This window comes from Nicotiana sylvestris, chromosome 6 (assembly GCF_000393655.2).
Source record: "Nicotiana sylvestris chromosome 6, ASM39365v2, whole genome shotgun sequence".
Taxonomy (NCBI): Eukaryota; Viridiplantae; Streptophyta; class Magnoliopsida; order Solanales; family Solanaceae; genus Nicotiana; species Nicotiana sylvestris.
This window is the reverse complement of record NC_091062.1, coordinates 83,117,645-83,140,360: the sequence shown is the minus strand read 5'-3', so window position 1 is coordinate 83,140,360 and position 22,716 is coordinate 83,117,645. Positions and strand designations below refer to the sequence as shown.

Sequence of the window (22,716 nt, the reverse complement as noted above, 5' to 3'; positions counted from 1 at the left end):
AATTTCCTGTCACTTTTGAAGTAATAGAAGTGTTGAAAAATTAGTTTGTTACAATGGGTTCATTGTTCAAGAAAATAGAATAACAAATAAAAATGTTACTCATATAATTAAAATCGGATTGTTATAATGGAGAAGTGTTATGTGATAGAAGGATATCTATCAAAATAAAAGATAAATTCTACATAATAGTTATAAGATCGATAATATTATATGGTAGTGAGTGTTAAGTCACTAAAATCCAACATATTCCAATATGAATGTTTGAGAGATACAAATATTAAGATGCATGACGGTAAAATGAGAGGTAGCTTGAGATGGTTCAACCTACATACACACTAATCCATAAGTGTAAAATTAAAAGAAAATTACAAAAGATATGCTCATGAATGTCGTATATTCATAATATTAGAAGTTTTGATATTAAATAAATGATACTAGTAATTTTGAATTCTTGTAACTTTTTATTTAATAAAGGATATTTACAATTTTAATTAAATGATTTAATTTAATGACCTTTTGTGATTTTTCTCTATATTTTAATTTATTATTTGTTTGGATGTGTTTTTTGTGTTTGTAGTGTATATATATATATATATATATATATATATATATATATATCAATAATGTTTAAATATATTTTATTAGTAATAAGTTAGATTTATTGCCTAAATTCTTTTCTATATAAATAGTAAAAAATAAATAAATAAAAGAGAAAAAATATAATTAAAAGACAATACTGGACATCATCTTCTTGGTTTTTAATATGCACATTACGGGGTAATTAAGATATTAGACTCAAAATTTTTAGAACTACGCATGCAAAATTCAATCTCCTTTTCTCCCTCCTTTTTTCATAGGACACGATATCTTCCAGAAGGGCTCAATTCCCTCTCTCCAACTCACGAAAATTTTCAGGAGTCTCAATTTTCGCTTCCCAATTCGCTAGAAAGGTAAGCTCAATTCCCCTTCTTCATCATCTTCTCTACATAGTAAGTCAGTACAATTCGAAAAATAAAAGTTTGTCATGCTCTTTCTTAGTTTCTGTTGTGCTATGTCTTCTTTGTTTACTTTCCGATGTAGAGTTTGAAACTGAAATTGTTTAAGTATTCTTGTGGATCTATGTATTATTACAAGTATTGGGTTAAATTATTGTTCATTATTGTGTGAGTTGTTTTGTTCTCGAGTTCCTAATTACAAATGAGATTATACTTTTTAGAATCTAGGTTTTATAGTATGTGTTTTGCTCTTCAATTTTTCTTTAAATTGTTATATTTTAATAATAGAAAATCATGTGAGTTCATCTTAGAATACCATCACAGTCTGATTGCCTACTACCTTTTTTTAGGGTAGGTGGAAAGGAGAGGGGGGGGGGGATTTCATTAAGAAGGGAAAGAAGAATTGAAAAACTTTTGGCTCCCTGCAATTGTTCCATTGATTTTTCTTAACCTTTCGATGTTTATCTTCTATGCTAAAAAATACGGTGTTCAAATTATGAGTTTTTGATAAATTAAATTTTCATGATTTTTATTTTTATCAGTCAGTTTTTTTGTGTGCTTTACATTCTATTTAGTTATAATAAGGTGATGCACAGTGCAAAGGTTTTAGGATTGGTGGGTTAGTATGATAGCAATGATGGGTAATTTATGTTCTTAACTCATTTTGGCAAGACCTTTTTCAGAGAAAACTTTATATAATATGCTTCTTGAATAATATGAAGCTACAATAATTGAAGACCATTTGCAACATCGAATATCAGTTGCATAGAGTAGCAGAGAGTAATTTGTTTCATATTCTCTTGCAGTTGTTATTTTTACAAATACTGATAGGATTCATGTCTTAGAAGATTTGAGCAAGTCCCTCAAGATATAGATGAGATGTTGAAGTAAGCTAGTTGTATATAAATTTTATTTGTTATGATATACGAGAAAATTACTTTGTACTTTATCTCTCATGCTAATATTATCAAATTCAGTGCAACGCCATTGCTATACCAAGTGCTCGAGACTTATATCTTTGAGATTTGGGATTTTTTTCTTCTCATGTTACCATATTTTTCCATTTAGTCTGTCAGAAAAATGTTAGTAGTCTATTAATTTTTTATTAAATATTTTTATTCAATTGTTTAAGCATAGTGACGTTAAGAGTGTGCCTACTTGTATCACCGGATGGAAGCAATACAAATGACTGATCAAATACTTAGCACTTTTGTGTATTTAATTAATTATTATGGAGCTACTCTAGGTTATGTTATGTTTAAGTTAGCGTATATGAGTTTGTATTACTTAGTTTATATGTATTTGAATTTGTGATATTTGTTACTATAGTTTAGGAGATACCTCTATTGTACTCTTTCCCATTTACCTTTTCATAATGCATGATCTATTTGGGTGCAAAGAAGTATGGTGAAAAAATATATTTCACTGGTGAATATGTGTACAAAAGTTTGCGGATTGTTGTACTGGCATGATAGTATTGAGGTTTAAGTTATGCTTCTTAACTTGTTTCTTGACCAGGTATTCATTTCATAGAAAGCTTATTTTTGCATAACAAATTTCTTGCATTATAGGAAGCTATAGTAATTGGAAGAGCATTTGCAGCATCGAACACTAGTTGAAGTTACAAAGAAATGATAGCCTTCTACATTTTCAATCCTTGCACTTCTCTTCCCCAGGTTATGTTAAGTAACCAAGAATAATTTGTCTCATATTCTTTTACAGTTATTACTTATAAAGATTATACTGAAATTTATGCCTTATAAAATTTGATTAAGTCCCTTAAGAAACGAGATACTGAAGTAAGCTGGTAGTATATAAGTTCAATTTTTTCGGTTGAAGTTTTGGCACTATTTTTGCTTCTTTTACTTGAAATTAGCTCCAGAAGATTGACACTGGTTTGTTTGTTTAACTAATTATTAGTTCCCTCCTATTTTATCAGTTTATTTCTTCTATCAGTGTTCCAGTGTTATTAGCGTTCAACTTTATTGCAAGTTTAACTTTCGTATTGGGCTGGATTGTAGCTTATAATTTATTTCTTTAATTCTATGTTAGAAAGCCTATAGAGGTTCACTTAATACTTAGTAGTTACATAGTTGGTCTTTTTCATGAATATATAGCTAGAATCTATGTTTCCAAGTAGAATAGCTTGTGGAGGTAAGTTTTGTGATGATATACGAGGAAACAACTTTGTACTTTAGCTCTTATTCATGTGAGAGTATCCAACAACTTCTGTTCAATGTTGTTGTTAGACCAAGTGACAAATTTATTTGTTAGAAGATTTGGATTTTTCGTCTATCTATGTAACTAGATTTGTCCAACAACTTTTGTACAATGCCATTGTTAGACTATGCTAGTCGTTTATATGTTTTTCATCGAATATTTTTGTTTTATTGGTTCAGCATATGATGGAAAAAGCGAGTCTGCTTCGCGCGTGGATATAAGAGTATCATCAAGTGGAAATAATACAAATCACCAAGTACTTTGTATTTTTTGTATATTTGTTTGTTGAGGAACTACTCTAGATTGTCTAATGTTAAAGTTATCATTTAGTATGTATTTGTAAACTTTAGTTTGATATGAATTTGATTTGTAATTTATGTTACAAACATACAATAGATATTTTAATCGAATTTGTTTTTGGATGTATGAGTTATTTAGTAAAATTATTTGTTGAGTCCTAAAATTTAAATTTTGAAATAGGTATTGCATCATTTATAAATTGCTAGTATTAAATATTTTTTTTAATGATTGAGTTCAAATTTTGGGGGTTATAAATCCCCACAAATAAATTTTTTGTAAACATTGAAATCAAATTACAGGGGTTATAAATTATCACTAATTGCCTTTAGAAACTGCCACAAATTGAAATTTATTTTGGGGCGGTCGTCTTGGGGGTTTTAGAAAACCGCCATAGAAATGCTTGTGGCAAACATAACTACGGTGTTTTTTAAAACCGCCATAATTCATTTTGTGGAGGTCGGAAACTGCCACAAATTGACAAAAAGACCCCGCAAAATGAGCCTTTTTTTGTAGTGTTCGCTGTTTTCCCACTGTTCCTTTTCTTTTTTCTTTTTTGTTTAAATTAAATAAAAAGATGGAAACACAAAATCATGAAATATATAGTTACCACATTGATGATCAATATATAGTACAAAAGATGAATCAAGAACCCTGCAAATTTCCATAAACCATAAGATTTCACATTAGTCATTATTACCTTGCTGAATTTAACTCCATTATGCTTGTCACCATGCAAGAACTAGAATAAACAAATACCAACTTAATTACTCTTTTTAAACTACACTTATATTCATACAATAAAGAACCAAAAATGAACAAAAAGGAAAAATGAAAATAAATCAAAGTAAAGATGAAAAAATATAACATAGCTAGAGAGAGTGATCGATGATGAGGAACTAACGTTGAGAAAATTTGAGATGTATAGTTTAGTCATCATTCTTGTCAACTCCATGACTTTTTTCTTTCTCTTCAAATTAAACCGGCATACTGAAATAGATATTACACTAAGGAGCTGAAAGAAGGACTTCGTTAAAAAACCGAAATCTATTGGTTACATTTTGTGTTCTGTTAAACCTGAAGAAATATGGCTCAACCGCATATCATAAGAAGGAACTATACTTGTTGTTGCTATCCTTTTAGCTTGGAATTGTTGTTTGCAAACATGACAAGTGATTTGTGAAAGAGTAGAATTAATTTGCCTGATTGCTTGCTCCTTCAAAGCTTGAGCCTTTTCTAACTCCCCTTGTGCTTGTCGTCTAATCCTCTTGGCATTGGCGAATTCTTGCTCGGCCAATTCAATTTGTCTCTTGGCTTGTTTTCTTGCCTCTTCGGCATAGGCTTTTTCAGCCATGGCCTGACTCAACCGCTCTCGCGCTTCGTCTTTAAGTGTCAATGAAACATCCAAATTTGGACCATTTCTTGATTTGTGCGTGTCATTTTCTGAGTCATTTTTTTCATTGAAATCGGATGAACCAATGGAGAGTTGAAGATGAGTGGAGTGACCATCGTTCGGTTTAGATGATACAGAGATATCAAAGGGGCTAGATAAAGATGTAGTAGTAGTTGTAGTAGTCAAGAGCTGGAGCTCTAAATTGTGTTGCTTTACGTCATTCTTGAGAAATGTTTTTGGCTTATTGGATATAAGGAAACTAGGCCATGGAACTGTAGTGAGATTAGTGTCACTTGACGGGGTGGGACTTGAAGCTGTCCGAGAAAGGCAAGGTGTTGGCTGTAAAGATTTTGAATCTGATCGGAGTCTGCTGAAGCTACAGGCATCTTGGTGCTCTATGAAGCTCTCCACCCTATAAAAGAGAGAAAAAATTGAATCATTTCATATGCAACTTAGGAGTATTTTCTTATTAAAAAGGTTAGCAAATTTAGGTAGTGATGATTATTCTAGGTCTGGTGAAAAAGTTAAACAAGCTAACCAATTTCACTTATGCTGACCGAATCCTCAAAAATGTGGTTGCACTTGTATCACATTTTCAAAAAATGTATAGTTTTTTTCTAGAATTCAACACGAATATATGATTGAATTTTTTTGAGAATCTGAGCAACATACTCCTTCAAATAGGGCACCATAACGACTCTATATAAAGATCCAAAATCTCCAAACTTCTGACAGGTGAAAAAGGGAAATTAATAAACATGAAGACCAAACGTTGAGACTATGGTTAAAATGGGTCTTAGAATAAATACTCCTCTAACGAATGAAAAGAGTCCGAAAAAGAAAAGGGACAAAACAGTGCTAATATTTTACTACATTTTGAAGTATATTGGAATTAAGGAACAGATTAAATTAACAAGCAGAATATTTTCTGGAGAAATCAATGACATTCCTTATAGAAATTAACATTAAGAACACACATGTTAATAAGTAAAGAAATAGGATTTGACGGAGAATTTTAAAGTATCAAGAATGATCTATTATATTATACAAACCTGATCGTCAGGAGACTATTTAAAGTATAACAAAAATAAATCACTAATTAAGGCTGCTACACATTGAAGGAAACAACTCTCATTTTGCGCTCTTTGCTTTTTGCAAAACATAAACAGTGCATTACAACTAACAAAAATCATCGCCATTCTTAAAACTCTCCATGTCAGAAAGGTTTAACCAATATATGGGAGTAATCATTAGCAAATCTCAAGAATCATCGATGAAAATAGTAGAGCAAAAACTAAACTAAAAGAAAAGTATTTTATCAAAGATCGTAATATGTCTATTAATAATGTGATCCTCTATGTATATGTAGAATTATTACCTAGAGAAGACGCGGCCACAATCACAAGAATGGCCACGAGTGCCACAGGTTTTGAGATGTGCTTTGTAATCGGACTGAACTGCATAGCCTTTTGAGCATTTGTCACAAACCCATTGTTTGTGATTACTGTGTTTCCTTCTGAAGTGTTTCTTAATACCAACAAGATCACCAAGAGCATGACAAGGGTCATGGTGTAGACAAGTTGGTTCTGGACACACAAAAACTCTCTTTCGAACTATTGGGGTTTCTCTTTTCAGCAATTTCCATGGTACTTTATGCCTTCTTCTATGCATCTGTAAATTTTGGTCCCTTTGAAATCCTTGGTTACAGATCTCACATACGTATTGATCTGATTCCAATAACGTTTTTGGTGATAGGGATACCACTTCTGCATCTGGATCTATATATATATATATATATATATATATATATATATATATACCATACATAATTAACTATAGTATATGATCAAGAATAATAAATAAAATATATAGAAACAAGATAAAATCGACGACTAGCGACAATCATTCTGGATAGGCTGAAGCTTCCACCATAGTATAGGGGAAATAAATAATAGTGAGGAAGCTAAATTATGTACCTGGGGTTCCTGCTGGCCTTCTTTTTCTTCTATTACAATTATTTCCATTCTCTGAGGAAGTGAAAGGGTCGGAAGAGGAATTTGGGTTATTAATGCTTAACATGATGAATTCTTGATGACTACTTTTGTTGTGTTTTGGGGCATAGAAAATATTAGTAAAAGGGCTAAGGAGAAGAGGCTTTATTAATCTTAGGTTTCTTGTAAAAATGAAACTCTAGTAATTAACATGATAAACTATAGAGGAGAAGGATTGAAGAAGGTGGGGAAAGAGAAAGAGCTAATAACACCATGAGGAAGATAATGAAAAGGCTCTTTTTACTTTCTGTGTTTTGGTATCATCAGCTTATAGCTTTTCGACTTTCAGCTTTTCATCAGCTTATTAATTTCTCTCATAGCCCCCTTCCTTCACCATGTATTTTTGAAGAGTCACCTTTAATAAGCTTCTTCGAAATTGGGTTTGGCAGATAATTAAAAATGTTTTCTCTTTACTTTTTCCTTTTTTCAAAATAAAATTGAAATATATAGATGACTAACAGTGTAAATTTTTATTTGTCTAAGGTGACATGTTTAGCATATTAAAAAAAAAAATCATTTGTAATTGACTTCCAAATAATATATAGTACTACTATAAAACATTATACAGTGTATATTCGTCTGAGAACAATGGGACCCATGATTAGATCAAAAGAAAAATAAGAAAAATCCTCAAGAAAGAAAACAAAATACACAAAGAATCACTATTTCGTGGGCACAGTAACTTTGCGTGCATAAATACATGCACAACAATGCCAGCAGATCCATATACAGTATGTGTCCACTTAAATATTTTTGGAATTTGTGGTGCTAAATAAGTCAAAAAGGGGCCCAGAATATTTGTATGGTTATAAAAAATTCTCATTAAAAATAAAATTATAAATTTAAACTAAATTGTTATCAAATTTAAAAAGAGATTATTCTTTTTTGTAACGGACCTAGAAAAGAAATAGGTTTGACAATAATTGGAAGTAATTAGTTTTTCATTTTCGTCAGTCTCGTAATAGTACTAGTATCTTTTCAATGCCTACAGTACTCTCTTTGGAATTTACAAATTAACCCCTCTTTTCCTGGCTGCTAGCTATTGATGGAGGACCAGGACCTGCCCACCTGCACAACACAATCATTTGAGTTTAAAGGAAGCTGCTCTTTTACTTGGAAATTAAGACTTTTTGGTCAAAACTTAGTTGAGAGTTACTTCTACACAAGAGAGCATCAATAGGACAGTGAATTTGCAACACCAGAATTGTCTTTACAAACATATTATTATTAAATCGTAATTAATTAATATATATTTTTACCTTAATATATCATTTAATTATGATAAATTTATAATTTAGTCTAAACACATGTGCGGTGCAAGTAAATTTGTACCTATACACCATTCTCTACAAGTATCATCTAACACGAAACTATTTGAGTATTACTATATGGATTTAACTTATATTTTCTAATAGTATAGAAAAAATATTAAACAAATTGTGCAATTGATGCAATAGGTTGCTAGTCTTTAACTTTTAGATTATTATTAGTTTCTACTGAATACTGTAATTAGCTAGTTTTAATTACTCTTTAACTGACTTGATAGAAAAATTAACATTATATATGTTACTCTTTATATGTGTTCTCCACTTCTCACACTTTTTTCTCCTTTTACACACATATATGTGGGTGGCAAAACGTGAAGGAAGCTTTTCTAATATAGCACCAAATTCAGATCTAAGTATCTTCGCTACCCCCCCCCCCCTCCTTCCCGCCCCTCTCTCTCTTTCTCTCTTCTTTGTAAAGAATGATCAAATTTGGATTATTTTTCTTTTCTTACGAAAAAGCAATTCTCGCCATTCCGTCTCTATTTAAATAAAGGGAAAATTTTCATATAAGATCAATTGGTTAATTTTATCTTCATATAGGAATATAACAGCTCTTTATCACACTTCATCCTCCCCACCCCCCACCACTCCACAATATATAGCCTTTATTCTGACCACTATCCTGTTGTGATTCTCGGATCAATATGAAGATTATTTGGGAGGAAAAACAACTCTATTTCACAAGAATAGAATTATAGAGAATTTACACCAAGAATTTCTCTCTACAAAAAACCTCACCAAACTCTCTTTTTGTTCTCACAATCTCTTCCTGGATTGTATTTCAATCTCTCTGGATTGATATTTCTGTGTAAAACATAAGGCTCTATTTATAGCCTTAAAGAAGGTGGTTGGTGGTTGAATTCTTCATTCAACAATGGTGGCTTCTAGAATGGGTTGGTGGCTTCAACAATGGTGGGCTTCTAGAATTGGTAGTTGGCAGCAGCTGAACTTATCAATTCTCCCCCTTCAGCTGCATTCCAACGCAGCTACTATTTGAAAGTTATTCCAACTATGTCTCTGCACAGCTCTAACTTTTCTTGAGTGACCACCTTTGTTAACATGTCTGCTGGATTCTCCTTCGTATGGATCTTCACTAGTTTCAACAGTTGTTGATTCATCACCTCGCGTATCCAGTGATAGCGAATGTCGATGTGCTTTGTCCGAGAATGATACATTGAGTTTTTGCTTAAATCAATTGCACTTTGACTATCACAATGTATCTTATACTCTGTTTGATTTATCCCTAGTTCTTGGAGAAACCGCTTTAGCCACAACATTTCTTTTCCAGCTTCCGCTACAGCAATATACTCTGCTTCAGTTGTGGATAGTGCAACACACTTCTGCAATCTTGACTGCCATGACACAGCTCCCCCTGCAAAAGTATAAACATATCCTGAGGTTGATTTTCTTCCATCAGGATCTCCGGCCATATCTGAATCTGTATAGCCTTCCAAGACTGGATCAGCTCCCCCAAAGCACAGACTTGATTTTGAAGTACCTTTAAGATACCTGAAAATCCACTTAACTGCCTCCCAATGTTTCTTTCCAGGGTTAGAAAGAAAACGACTTACCACACCTACCGCATGTGCGATATCTGGCCTCGTGCAAACCATGGCATACATCAGGCTTCCAACTGCTGAAGAATATGGAATTGTAGACATCTCCTCAATCTCTTTCTTGGATGAGGGGCACAAACTCTTGCTCAACTTGAAGTGATTTGCCAAAGGGACACCTACCGGTTTGGCATTACTCATATTGAACCGTTTGATCACCCGTTCAATGTAATTTTCTTGAGATAGCCATAACTTCTTGTTTCTCCTATCTCGAGTTATCTGCAATCCCAAAATATGTTGAGCTGGACCTAAGTCTTTCATTTCAAAGGACTTAGAGAGTTCTTTCTTCAACTGTCTAATTTTTGTTGCATCTTGTCCGACGATCAACATGTCGTCTACATAAAGTAGAAGTACAACAAAATTGCCATCCGAAAATCTCTGAATGTAAACACACTGATCTGCAGCAGTCCTTTTATATCCTTGACTTACCATAAATGAGTCAAACCTTTTGTACCACTGCCTCGGTGCTTGCTTTAGGCCATATAAACTTTTCGTAAGCTTATAGACGAGGTTTTCTTTTCCTGAAACCTCAAAACCTTCCGGCTGCTCCATATAGATTTCTTCATTTAGATCACCATGAAGAAATGTTGTCTTGACATCCATTTGTTCAAGATCCAAATTCAAACTGGCTACCAATCCAAGGATGATGCGGATTGAAGTCAATTTTACAACTGGTGAAAATATTTCATCAAAGTCAATTACCTTTTTCTGTAGGAATCCTTTGACTACTAACCGGGCTTTGTGCTTCACCACCTTTCCGCTGCCATCTTTCTTCAGCTTGAATACCCATTTACTCTTCAGTACCTTCTTTCCTTGTGGAAGTTTCACAATCTCATAAGTGTTGTTTTTCTGTAAAGAGTTCATCTCTTCGGTCATTGCTTGCAGCCATTTTTCTTTATCCGTATGAGATATAGCTTCATGGAAACTCTCTGGTTCTCCATCTTCAGAAAGTAGAATATACTCGGTTTCTGGGTATCGAGTTGATGGAATCTGACCTCGTTCAGATCGACGTGGTTGTTGATTATTAGCTTCAGGATGTGTACCATCATCGTTCCCCTGTGATGGTTCTGTAGTTTCCTGAGGGGTTTGTGCCTCCCCCTGCCAAACATCCTCCTGTTCTGCTTCTGGTACTGCTTCATGCTCCCCCATGCTATTTGTGTCAAACTGCAATGGTAGTGGATCTGGACCAACTTTTTGGGCACTGGAACCTCTTTCATAAGACATTGTGGGCTTTTCAATGTCTTCAATTGTCTGGTTTTCGTGGAATACAACATCCCTACTTCTGATCACCGTCTTCTGTATTGGATCCCATAATCTATACCCAAATTCTTCATCTCCATAGCCTATGAAGATACATGGTATAGTTCTACCATCAAGCTTCTTCCTGAGCTCCTTGGATACATGTGCATGTGCTAAACAACCGAATACCCTTAAGTGAGAATATGAGGGATTCTTACCCGACCATATTTTCTCTGGAACCTCAAAATTCAACGGGGCTGATGGTGACCGGTTGATTAGGTAGCAAGCGGCGCGAACAACTTCTCCCCAGAATGGCTTAGGCAGCTTTGCCATACTGATCATACTTCTGACTCTTTCCATAATTGTCCGGTTCATTCTCTCGGCTACTCCATTGTGTTGTGGGGTGCATGTGACCGTCTTTTCATGTCGAATCCCTTGTCTCTTGCAATAGGAATCGAACTCCTTGGAAGTATACTCGCCTCCATTATCTGAGCGAAGGCATTTTAATTTTTTTCCCGTTTCACGCTCTACCATGGCATGAAATATCTTGAAATAATCAAAAGTCTGGTCCTTTGTCTTTAAGAAGTACACCCACACCTTTCGAGAAGCATCATCAATGAAAGTCAGAAAATACCTATTGCCGCCAAGTGACTTCTCCTCCATGGGACCACAAATATCAGAGTGTACCAGACTGAGTAACTCTGATTTTCTGGTTGAAGAAAATGTAAAAGAGACTCTATGTTGCTTTCCGAATAAGCAATGATTACAAGGGTCTAAAGCAGCATTCTTGTCCATTCTGATAAGCTGCTTTTTCGTTAGAATTGATATCCCCTTTTCACTCATGTGACCGAGTCTCTGGTGCCACAGGTTTTGAGACGCCTCTTTTTCCATAACATTGAGGCTGTCTGAACATACCTTCACATGAGTTTTATATAAGTTGCCACAAATATGTCCTCGAGCGAGAATCATAACCCCTTTCAGCAATTTCCATGTGCCTTTTCCGAAATAACTTTCATAGCCCTGTTTGTCAAGAGCTATACCTGATATTAGGTTTAGACGAAGATCTGGCACATGACGGACATCCTTCAATATCATTGTACTCCCGATATTTGTTTGTATTTTGATATCACCAATTCCAACTATCTCACAGGAAGAAGTGTTCCCCATCTTCACTACTCCAAAGTCTCCTGCTTTGTATGTTGTGAAGAAATCTTTTCGGGATGTGGCATGGTATGATGCTGCAGTATCTACCACCCATTCGTTTTCTTCTTGACTTGAGACGTGAAGGCATGTCTCTTCTTGGATGGAACAAATGGCTACCTCTCCGTGGGTAGTGACTAATGCATCTCCATCCTTTTGCTTCAACTGCTCCTTCTCCTTATGCAATTTTCTGCAGTTCTTCTTTAAATGGCCCTTTATTCCACAGTGGTAGCACGCATATGATGACTTCCTACCATCCGTGGATTTTCCCCTACTCTTGCTTCTGCCTCTCCTCTTATCTTGACTTCTTTCTTGTTGTCTCCCTCTTTCTGTAATAAGGGCATGCGACTCACCATGATCGATGTCCTTTCTTCTGGCTTCTTCATTAAATAAGGCATCTTTAACCATAGACATGGTCAGATTTCCACTAGGAGCTGAATTACTGAGAGAGACTACCAGCGTCTCCCAACTATCAGGAAGAGAACTAAGAAGTAGTAGGGCTTGCATCTCATCCCCGAGCGGCATGTCAACAGACGATAATTGATTTATCAAGCTCTGAAACTCACTGGTATGCTTGGCAACTGAAGTTCCGTGCTTTAACTTCAAATTTACCAAACGCCTCATCAACAAGGCTTTGTTCCTAGCGGTCTTGGCTTGATACATCCCTTCTAACTTCACCCATAGGGCATACGCATCTGTCTCTTGTGCAACATGATGAAAAACGCTATCGTCAATCCATTGTCGAATTTGACCGATAGTTTTTCTATTTAATTTCTTCCACTCTGCTTCTTTGGTGGAATCGGGGTTCCTACCCTTTGCTTCTATGGGATCAAACAAATCTTTACAACTGAGGAAATCTTCCATCCGAGGTCTCCACAATGTGTAATTTGTGGCAGTAAGCTTTATCATAACTCCAGATGATGATGACTCTTCCATTATGTCTTTAAAATGGCTTGGTCAAAATTTTGGAGTAGAATCTCACCAAACGGAACTCACCAACACGTCCGGAATGGTGAAAAATGGTAGGATTGACTCTTCTTAGGTCAAAATAGGGCCTCCAGAAAATTTTTAAAATTTACACCAAACTTTTGGGGTTAAATCGAAAATATACTGAACTTGTGGGGCATATTTATAATTTCAGTAACTTCAGGGGTTATTTCATAAATTTCTAAAATTTTTATGATGACTGGATGCTGACGTGGCGCTGACTGGATGCTGACGTGGCGCTGACTGGATGCTGATGTGGCTCTGACTGGATGCTGATGTGGCGCTGACTGGTTGCTGATGTGGCGCTGACTGGGCAGTTACTATTCATCATCTTCTTCCTTGGGCAGAAGAAAAAAATTGCCATAACTTCTTCGTTTTAGCTTTGTTTGGCCTCCGGAAAATTGCGTTGAATTCGTATCGACGCAAGGAATCTAATGAAATGATCAAAACACATCGAAGATCATGTTTTCGAAAAACCTAAATCCGGGTTGAAATTTTCAGTGTTCCGATATTTCTCGATGAACACAGAATCGAAGGCTCTGATACCACTTGTTGTGATTCTCGGATCAATATGAAGATTATTTGGGAGAAAAAACAACTCTATTTCACAAGAATAGAATTATAGAGAATTTACACCAAGAATTTCTCTCTACAAAAACCTCACCAAACTCTCTTTTTGTTCTCACAATCTCTTCCTGGATTGTATTTCAATCTCTCTGGATTGATATTTCTGTGTAAAACATAAGGCTCTATTTATAGCCTTAAAGAAGGTGGTTGGTGGTTGAATTCTTCATTCAACAATGGTGGCTTCTAGAATGGGTTGGTGGCTTCAACAATGGCGGGCTTCTAGAATTGGTAGTTGGCAACAGCTGAACTTATCATATCCTATCCAACAATGAATTTCTATGGTTATTTTGTCCATTAGATTTTCCAAATAATTCGAACCCTACAAATGAAAATTTGTTAATAAAAAGTGTTTTATCCTCATTAACAGATCTATCCAATTGGTTGATTAAGTAAATTTTGAGTACAAAATAATTTAAAAAAAAAAAACTCATTTGTTGATCAGATTAAAGGGAAGAGTAGAGATCGGAAGCTAGCTCCCAGCGGCGTGCACCAATATGACGATCATCATTATGTGCAACAAGTGCTAAAGGAAACACAACAGAAAAGTAAATATATATATCGGAATCTTTTGTACTTTTCTAGGGAGCCCTTACCTTCTACGTATGCTTCAATATATGCCTGGAACCCGTATCTTTGCTAGTCATTCCTAGCTTAACCTTGTCAATATTTCTGTTTTTGTTTTCATGCCGTGTCCATGTCCGATTAGGATTCGACTAATTTGAATTAGCGCCAAAAATCATAAATGCCTCTAATTAAGAATAAAAAGATATTTACTATTGCATTACAACTCTTATTGGTACTACCTTATCAACAATTCTCTACCAAATAAGTGCTAAGTGTTTTTTTTTTCTTAAAACAAAAATTATGTATGAATTGTGAATTCTTTTTCTTTACAGAAAAATTTACGACATATAAACATTAACTATCTTCAATCATGAGTCGGGTTCAGGTTGAAGTTCTCGGCTAAAACTGGCGATTTAATTTGGCATGCATTCACTTTCATAGAAGTTGGATCATGATTTAATAAATTCCCAGGGGTGGTTTTGTCTATGTCCGTCTAAAAGTTAAGACTAGAGAATTGTTGATTTAAACTATGGGTTCAGATTCACAATTGTATCACATTTCATTTAATTTAATGAGTTCAAAATTTATTATTTGTACATATTTAATAATTTTTTGAAAAAAATGCAGAGTATGAGCTAAAGCTATGAGTTCAGTTGAACCCATCACTTCTCAATAGATAGGCCTTTGCTCTTGAACCTATATATCATTAATGAAAATGCAATTCAATTCTCTCATTTCTTCTAATTTTAAGAAATTGAAAGAAAATGCATTTGAAGGCTAAAGAAAGTTTAAAGATTTTTTAAGTGTCAGCATGCATCTAAGGGACAGTGAAGATATTCATGATTTGATGATTAAAAAAGTGATTTGTTTAATTAAAAAAATTAAGTATAAAGGACTAAAGGAGGAGGGATAATTGCGAGAGACATTCTCTTGAGATGTTGCATGTGTGCGAGACTCCAAACTCCCATCATGTCCCCATTCTTTCAGCACAATAAAATACTTCACTTACCCCGTCCTTTCACGCTACTTATTTAGTTTATACATTTAGCAGTGCCCGGAAACAATCCTCCATATATTTTGGGGATGTCCTCAGGCTAGACAGCTCTGGACATCTCTAGGCATTCCAATTAATACCCTTACTACTCCTATGACACAATATACCATTCTCAACAGGTTGCATCAACCTGTCTACACAGTGTCATCATCAACCCCTAAGAATATTCCATACACAACATTAATTCCATTTGCCATGTGGCAACTTTGGACAGTAAGAAATAAACGATTACTAGAAAACAAAAATGCACTCTTAGAGCTTCTCATATTGTTAAACCAGCTGTTGAATATTACTTTCTCACAAATCCTCCAAAAAAACCTCACCTTCTAACACCTGTGTATATAAAATGGCATCCACCAAATCCGGACGCTTATAAATTAAATATTGATGGATCCTGCTCATCGAGCAAGGGCAAATATTGCATTGGTGGTGTTTTTAGGAATGTACAAGGACATTGGATTATAGGTTTGCAGGAAGTGCACCAGAAGGCACAACTGTAAAAACAGAACTTCTTGCACTTCTCATGGGACTCCAACTTGCTGCACAAATGAAGCTAAAGCCCCTCGTCATTGAAACAGATGCACAAGTACTTATATGTATGTTTCAATCACTTACAATCCAATATACTAATATTATTAATAACTGCAGGTCGTTATTTCGACAGCTGGATAGTCCACCTCTACAACATATCTACAGAGAGAAAAATGGTGTTGCTGATAACTTAGCTACATATGGAGCAATGCATACAAAGGAGCACTGCTTACTTTTTGGAAAACCACCACTTTTTACTATGCCCTCCTACACACAGGATCAACAGGGCACGTTACAAAGAAGGCTAATTAGGAGTAGCACTACTGCTTCAGTTAAATCACCTTTTGCCTCAAATGTTTTGTGTAATACTAATAGTATATTTAGGAGTGTGCCATCTACTACTACTGCTACTATGTTGTCTAGTTTAACTACTACTTCTACTACTAGTCTGTCTAGTTTAACTACTAGTTCTACTACTAGTCATGCTACTTTTGTACAAAGGATGCCTTTAATGCATCTACTCAACAAGTGTGATGTATCTTTTTAAGGTTTATATAATATAACTTATCTTTCCGACCAAAAAAAAGCTTTGGCATTACCTTCGTTCTATTGTTATTATTCGATCCATCTTTCTAGAAAAATATCAGACGATCACAGATATATTTATTGCCACTCACTCACTACACCCACCCCTGGGGAAGACCTTTTCTCATGTGGAGAAAAAAGAAAGACTTCTGCTTAAATTTTTAATTCCTTTTCGCACTCGTATTTAGGGGTAATTTCATACAAATTCTAGCATAACGTCCTCGAAGGGCTGCAGAAGTGCATGCATCCACTTTGAGGAGTCTTCCTATTGTGTTTCCAACTTTTGTTAGGATCTTTTCATCGTAAAATTCTGTGGGTAGTTCTGGCAATCTTACCCAGATTGCGGTGAGTCTTTGTTTTGCTCTTGATGGCACAAAATTAGGCTCCCATAGTTGTACTGATAAGAAAGTGCCAAATATGAACCAATGGCCTTTTTGCAGGACTGTTACCATGTTTTCTTCCTTATTGAACTTAACTGTGTAGTAGCCCTCTCCCAGGTCAATAAGAGGGAAAGCCTCTGAAGGCTTCCATAGATCAGTGATTTTCCGTTTGAGTACTTGGTGAAGTATTTTTTTTCCTTGGAGTTTAATAATTACAGAGAACCTCCAGGGGTACTAGATGCGTTGCTTGTCTTCCCCACTTATTTGAACTAGGTGTTCATTTTCCTGTTCTGTAAGTGATTTGTCCAGTTCCACCTCGATGGAGTCAATAGCCATAGGTAGTAAATGAAAGGGAGTTGAGGACAAGGAAAAACATTTCTCATGGTCATTGGCTAGTAGCTTTTTCTTGAACGAGGAAAGGTTTGTCGATTGGTTGGAAAGGATGTCAGGCGGTTTTGGGGGTGGCTCCACTCGAATAACGTGACTGTCCATTGCAGATTTTAAGAAAGTTTTTTTCAGAGGAGTAGTGTTATTAGGGAATTTGCAGGGTCTGTTTTTTGATAGCTAGATAGAAGGGAGAGCTCATTTGCCTAAACTGTGGCTTCCTAGGTCACTCCACCAACCAATGCAAAAGAATATATCCCCAACCAAAAACCTTACCAACAAAGGGAAAAGAAGCTGAGAAGCAAGAACTACCACAAAATACCATGCAAGAAGAACATCACAAAATCCGTCAAACAGATCAGGATGTATCAACGGAGGAATGACAAACAGTAACATTCAAGAAAGGTACCAAAAAACAAACTGCGAATAAAGAAGCTATATCAAGGACATGTATAAATGTAAATATCTTTGATGTTTCTGTAGGTAAATTTCTTACTTCTCAAATCTTTAATTACAAGGCAATACCTAATCAAGGTAGTGTGGGTGTTAAGATTATCGATTCAAATTCTGACATAGGCTACCAGCCCGTCCAATCGCCATTAATAATGGCAAATAACTCTCAAAACCACTCCTCCTACCTCTCTCCACAAAACATGGATTTGGATAACTCCAAAAACCACTTAGATGAATTACCAGACTCTTTTCCGCATAATAATGGTAATAAGACTGTTAATACTACTAATTCTAATAAAAATATTATTAACAATATTGATATCTCTAAAAACTCTACCCCTATTAAAAAAGACCTTTTTGATAAATCAACAAAAAATTCAAAAAGAGTGCCAGACGTTAGGGCCCTCCCTAACCCCTACCCCTGGGGAACCAATGAGGGTGAAAACCCCCATAACCCACTATCGGATCCCCCTAATAACAAGGGTAACATAAACAACATTACCCACCTATCAAAGAGTGAAGTATCTATGTTTCAAATGGCCAATGCCAAAGAACACGTAGCCCAAAACCAATCAATCTCTCCTACAAATAAAACCCTTACCCTATCCCAAACATTCAACATGCAAAGGGATATCACAATCATTGAAGCTGATACTGTGACTTCCCAAGAACCAAAAATCCTCTCTAAAAACTCTTCTCCTCACCAACAGAATGCCTAGACTACCCATAGCCAACATGAGATGATACAGATTAATCCAACTCTTGTGCCTACATCAGAATATGGCAAATCCAACTCACCCAAATCAACCACCAACTCAACTACCAACAATTATGATTCAGCCCCCTATGCCGGAGAACCACCAGCCCTAGTCATGGGTGGAATTGGGCTTAATAGGTCATGCTCTTTCCTTCACCATTATGCTAAATGGTAGGGAAACAGTAATTGTCCTCCACAACTCACACTACCTAGCTCAATTGATTTCGGAAGGGATCCGCCTCTCAATGTACAATTATCTGAACCACATTTGGTTGAACAACATTCTCCAACTAATCACACCAAATATCCCTCCACATGCAAACCAAATGATGATGAGGGAATGGATCATGCCACCACACTTTGTTCCACTCCAATCAGCCCAACCAGTGATGAATCTTCCATTCTTCACTCTGGATATATTCATCTCTCTAAACCCAATCTTTACTCCTTGGGACACATATGCACCATAAGAACCAACTGCCAGTGTCTAAAATACAACTACATCTCTCCACCAAACTACTCATCAGTCCCATGCACATCCAAACTACCCACCCCAAGAGACCATGATGGAAGAAGCAACGAAGCCTATCAACTTAGTCCCAGAGTTAATAATAGACAATTCAAATCTAGAAGACGTAAAAGTGTTCATATTCATGGAGAGGCGGGAATAGAGGCAAATTCTCACTGACTTAGAATCTGCAATGGACAGTCATGCTATTCGAGTGGAGCCACCCCCAAAACCGCCTAACATCCTTTCCAACCAATCGACAGACCTTTCCTCGTTCAAGGAAAAGCTACTAGCCAATGACCATGAGAAATGTTTTTCCTTGTCCTCAACTCCCTCTCATTTACTACCTATGGATATTGACTCCATCGAGGTGGAACTGGAAAAATTACTTACAGAACAGGAAAATGAACACCTAGTTCAAATAAGTGGGGAAGACAAGCAATGCATCTAGTACCCCTGGAGGTTTTCTATAATAATTAAACTCCAAGGAGAAAAAATACTTCACCAAGTACTCAAACGGAAAATCACTGATCTATGGAATCCTTCAGAGGCTTTCCCTCTCATTGACCTGGGAGAGGGCTACTACACAGTTAAGTTCAATAAGGAAGAAAATATGGTAACAGTCCTGCCTTGGTTAGTAGGGGAGACTTTAATGACGTCCTAAACTCTAATGAAAAATTTGGAGGGAACTTAGTTAGTAGTAGACGTACAAAATACCTATGGGATTGTATAAACAAATGTGGTCTCACTAACTTAGGGTACAAGGGGTGTAAATGCACTTGGTCCAATCGAAGAAGAAAAAATAAAGGACTTATTATGGAAAGGCTAGACAAAATTCTAGCTAATAGTGATTGGATCAGTGCATTCCCAAATGCCTCTGTCACTCATTTACCCAAAACTCACTCAGACCACAACCCCCTATTACTCCAACTAACGTCTAACCAAACCACTAGACTTCCTAAACCTTTTAGGATAGAATCTTACTGGTGTAGACACCCCATTTTTTAAACCTTGTCAAAGAAAACTGGAAGGGTTTAGATTACCAAGATTCTTCCAATACCTTTATTACAAGGGTCAAAGAATGGAAAAATACTACTTTTGGAAATATCAACAAGGAAAAAAGGAGAATCCTAGCAAGACTAAAAAGTATCTAAGAATCAAAAAACTACTACAATAGCACATTCCTTCAAGATTTAGAATGGTCTCTTCAATCTGACTTTAACAACTACCTAAAAATTGAAGATGACTACTGGAAACTAAGGGCAAGAATTTTTTGGGTACAAGAAGGAGATGCCAATACTAAGTTTTTTCATATAATGGCTACTAATAACAGAAGGAGAAACAAAATCATGTTCTACAAGGACGACCATGGCAACTGGATCAATAATCCAATAGATCTTATAAAACACACCAAGTAATTTTTCTTTAATTCTTTCATAACCTCCCATGAATCCACTAATTGGTCAGATATTCGCCTTGACCCACCAAACTACTATAAACATGATCTTAATAGTTTGGATAATCCTGTAATACCAATTGAGATCACCAATGTTGTCTTCTCTTTCAAACCCTTCAAGGCACCTAGCCCGGATGGTATACATCTTTTTTTTAATCAAAAATATTGGAACATTGTCGGGCCCTCAGTCATTAAAGTTTGTTCTCAAGTTTTCAAAAATAAAACCCTCCCTCCAAATATCAATGATACTTACATTTTCTTGATCCCAAAAATTAGCAATGCTAACAATCTAAAAAATTTTAGGCCCATTGGTCTTTGCAACACCTTATATAAAATTATCACAAAGATCATCGCAAATAGGATCAAACCTTTTTTTAGACAATCTAATTAGCCCCTTTCAAGCGAGCTTTATAAAAGGTAGAAGAACTAGTGACAATGCCATCCTAGTTCAAGAGATCATTAATAATTTTAAGAAAATGAAGGGGAAAAAGACTAGTATGATTCTCAAGTTAGACCTTGAAAAAGCCTTCGACCGTCTAGAATTATCTTTCATTTACAGAATGCTTAAGTTCTTCAAATTTCCACCAGCAATATCTAAATTAATTATGAACTACATATGCACTAGTAGAATTGCAGTCCTAGTCAATGGTTCCATGACTGAATTCTTTAGCCCAAGTAGGGGTATAAGACAAGGTTGTCCATTATCACCATACATCTTCATTTTATGTATGGAAATGTTTTCTCGTCTGATCTCTCATCAAGTTGATATCTGTCAATGGGATCTAACCCATCTCAGTCTAAGGGACATAGGAATTTCACACCTTTTCTTTGCTGATGACCTTACTCTGATGTCCAGGCTTAATGAAAAATCTTGCAAACAATAAAGAATAACCTCTACTTTGTTTTGCAAATTATCGGGGCAGAATATTAATCTACAAAAATTAAAAATCATAGTCTCCAAAAACTGCCATCCCAACATAGCCCAAGAGGTAGCCTCCTTCTTTAATATAAAAATAGACAATTCCTTTGGGAAATACCTAGGCTACCCAATCCTAAACAATCACCCTACCCCAAATGACTATCAGTACATTATAGATAATATGCAAAGAAAACTATCCTCCTGGAAAGGAAAGTTTCTGAACATCGTAGGGAGAACTACCCTTACTATTTCAACCCTCAATGCAATCCCTAGTCATACTATGCACTACACCCTTCTTCCGAATAAAACTTTAAAACAAATTGACCGCATCCAAAGAAACTTTATCTGGGGAACTAATAGTGAATCAAAAAAAATTCATTATATCAGTTGGAACAATATCACTAGGCCCAAAGAAGAGGGAGGCATAGGACTAACAATGGCCAAAAATAAGAACCTAACCTCTCTAACCAATCTTGCGTGGAGACTCTTTACGAACACCACTACTCCATGGTCAAGAACTTTCATTCATAAGTATGTAATAAGCACTCCTAAAAAAATAGCTCTTTTGTCTGGAAAAGCATTCTAAAAGAATGATCTATTTGCTCCAAAGGCATTACTTAGATCCCAAGTGAAAAATCCAAACTAAACATTTGGACATCAAATTGGATTCCAAATTGTAGTACTCTTCGTCAATCAATTCAGGGTCCACTCAAAAAGGAGGAGATTAACTTGACTATTAGAGATATTCTTCTTCACAAATGATGGAATCTTTCAAAAATTTCTCTTAATATCCCAAAGGAGATAATAACCAACATCAACAAAATTCCAATGCCATTAAATAGCAAACAAGACACCCCTGTCTGGTCCATTTCCTCCAATGGATGTTTCTCCTCCAAATCATGCTCCATGATCCTACAAGATAAAACATCACATCAGCAAAATTTTTTGTGGATCTGGAAGCTTAACTGCCCAAACAAAATCAGATTCTTCCTCTGGCAATGTCTGTATAACAGAATACCCTGCCGCCAATACCTTCAACACATTGGCATCAACATTGATAACAAATGTGCCATGTGCCACAATGAAGAGGAATCTCCCAGGCACATCTTCCTCACATGCACTATCGTCCAAAACTTGGGGGAACATCTGGGGGTAATGGTATCCTCCACAACAAG

General features: G+C 35.7%; 1 protein-coding gene across 1 annotated transcript; it reads right to left on the bottom strand.

Moving 5' to 3' along the window:
- Positions 1-4,260: 4,260 nt before the first annotated feature.
- LOC104216728 (zinc finger protein SHOOT GRAVITROPISM 5-like) lies at positions 4,261-7,311 on the bottom strand. Its single transcript, XM_009766847.2, has 3 exons — positions 6,882-7,311; positions 6,284-6,683; positions 4,261-5,317 (listed from the first exon to the last, which is right to left on the bottom strand). The coding sequence occupies exons 1-3, from the start codon at positions 6,982-6,984 to the stop codon at positions 4,567-4,569; spliced, it is 1,254 nt and encodes a 417-aa protein (XP_009765149.1). The 5' UTR covers positions 6,985-7,311; the 3' UTR covers positions 4,261-4,566.
- Between the last annotated feature and the right edge of the window lie 15,405 nt (positions 7,312-22,716).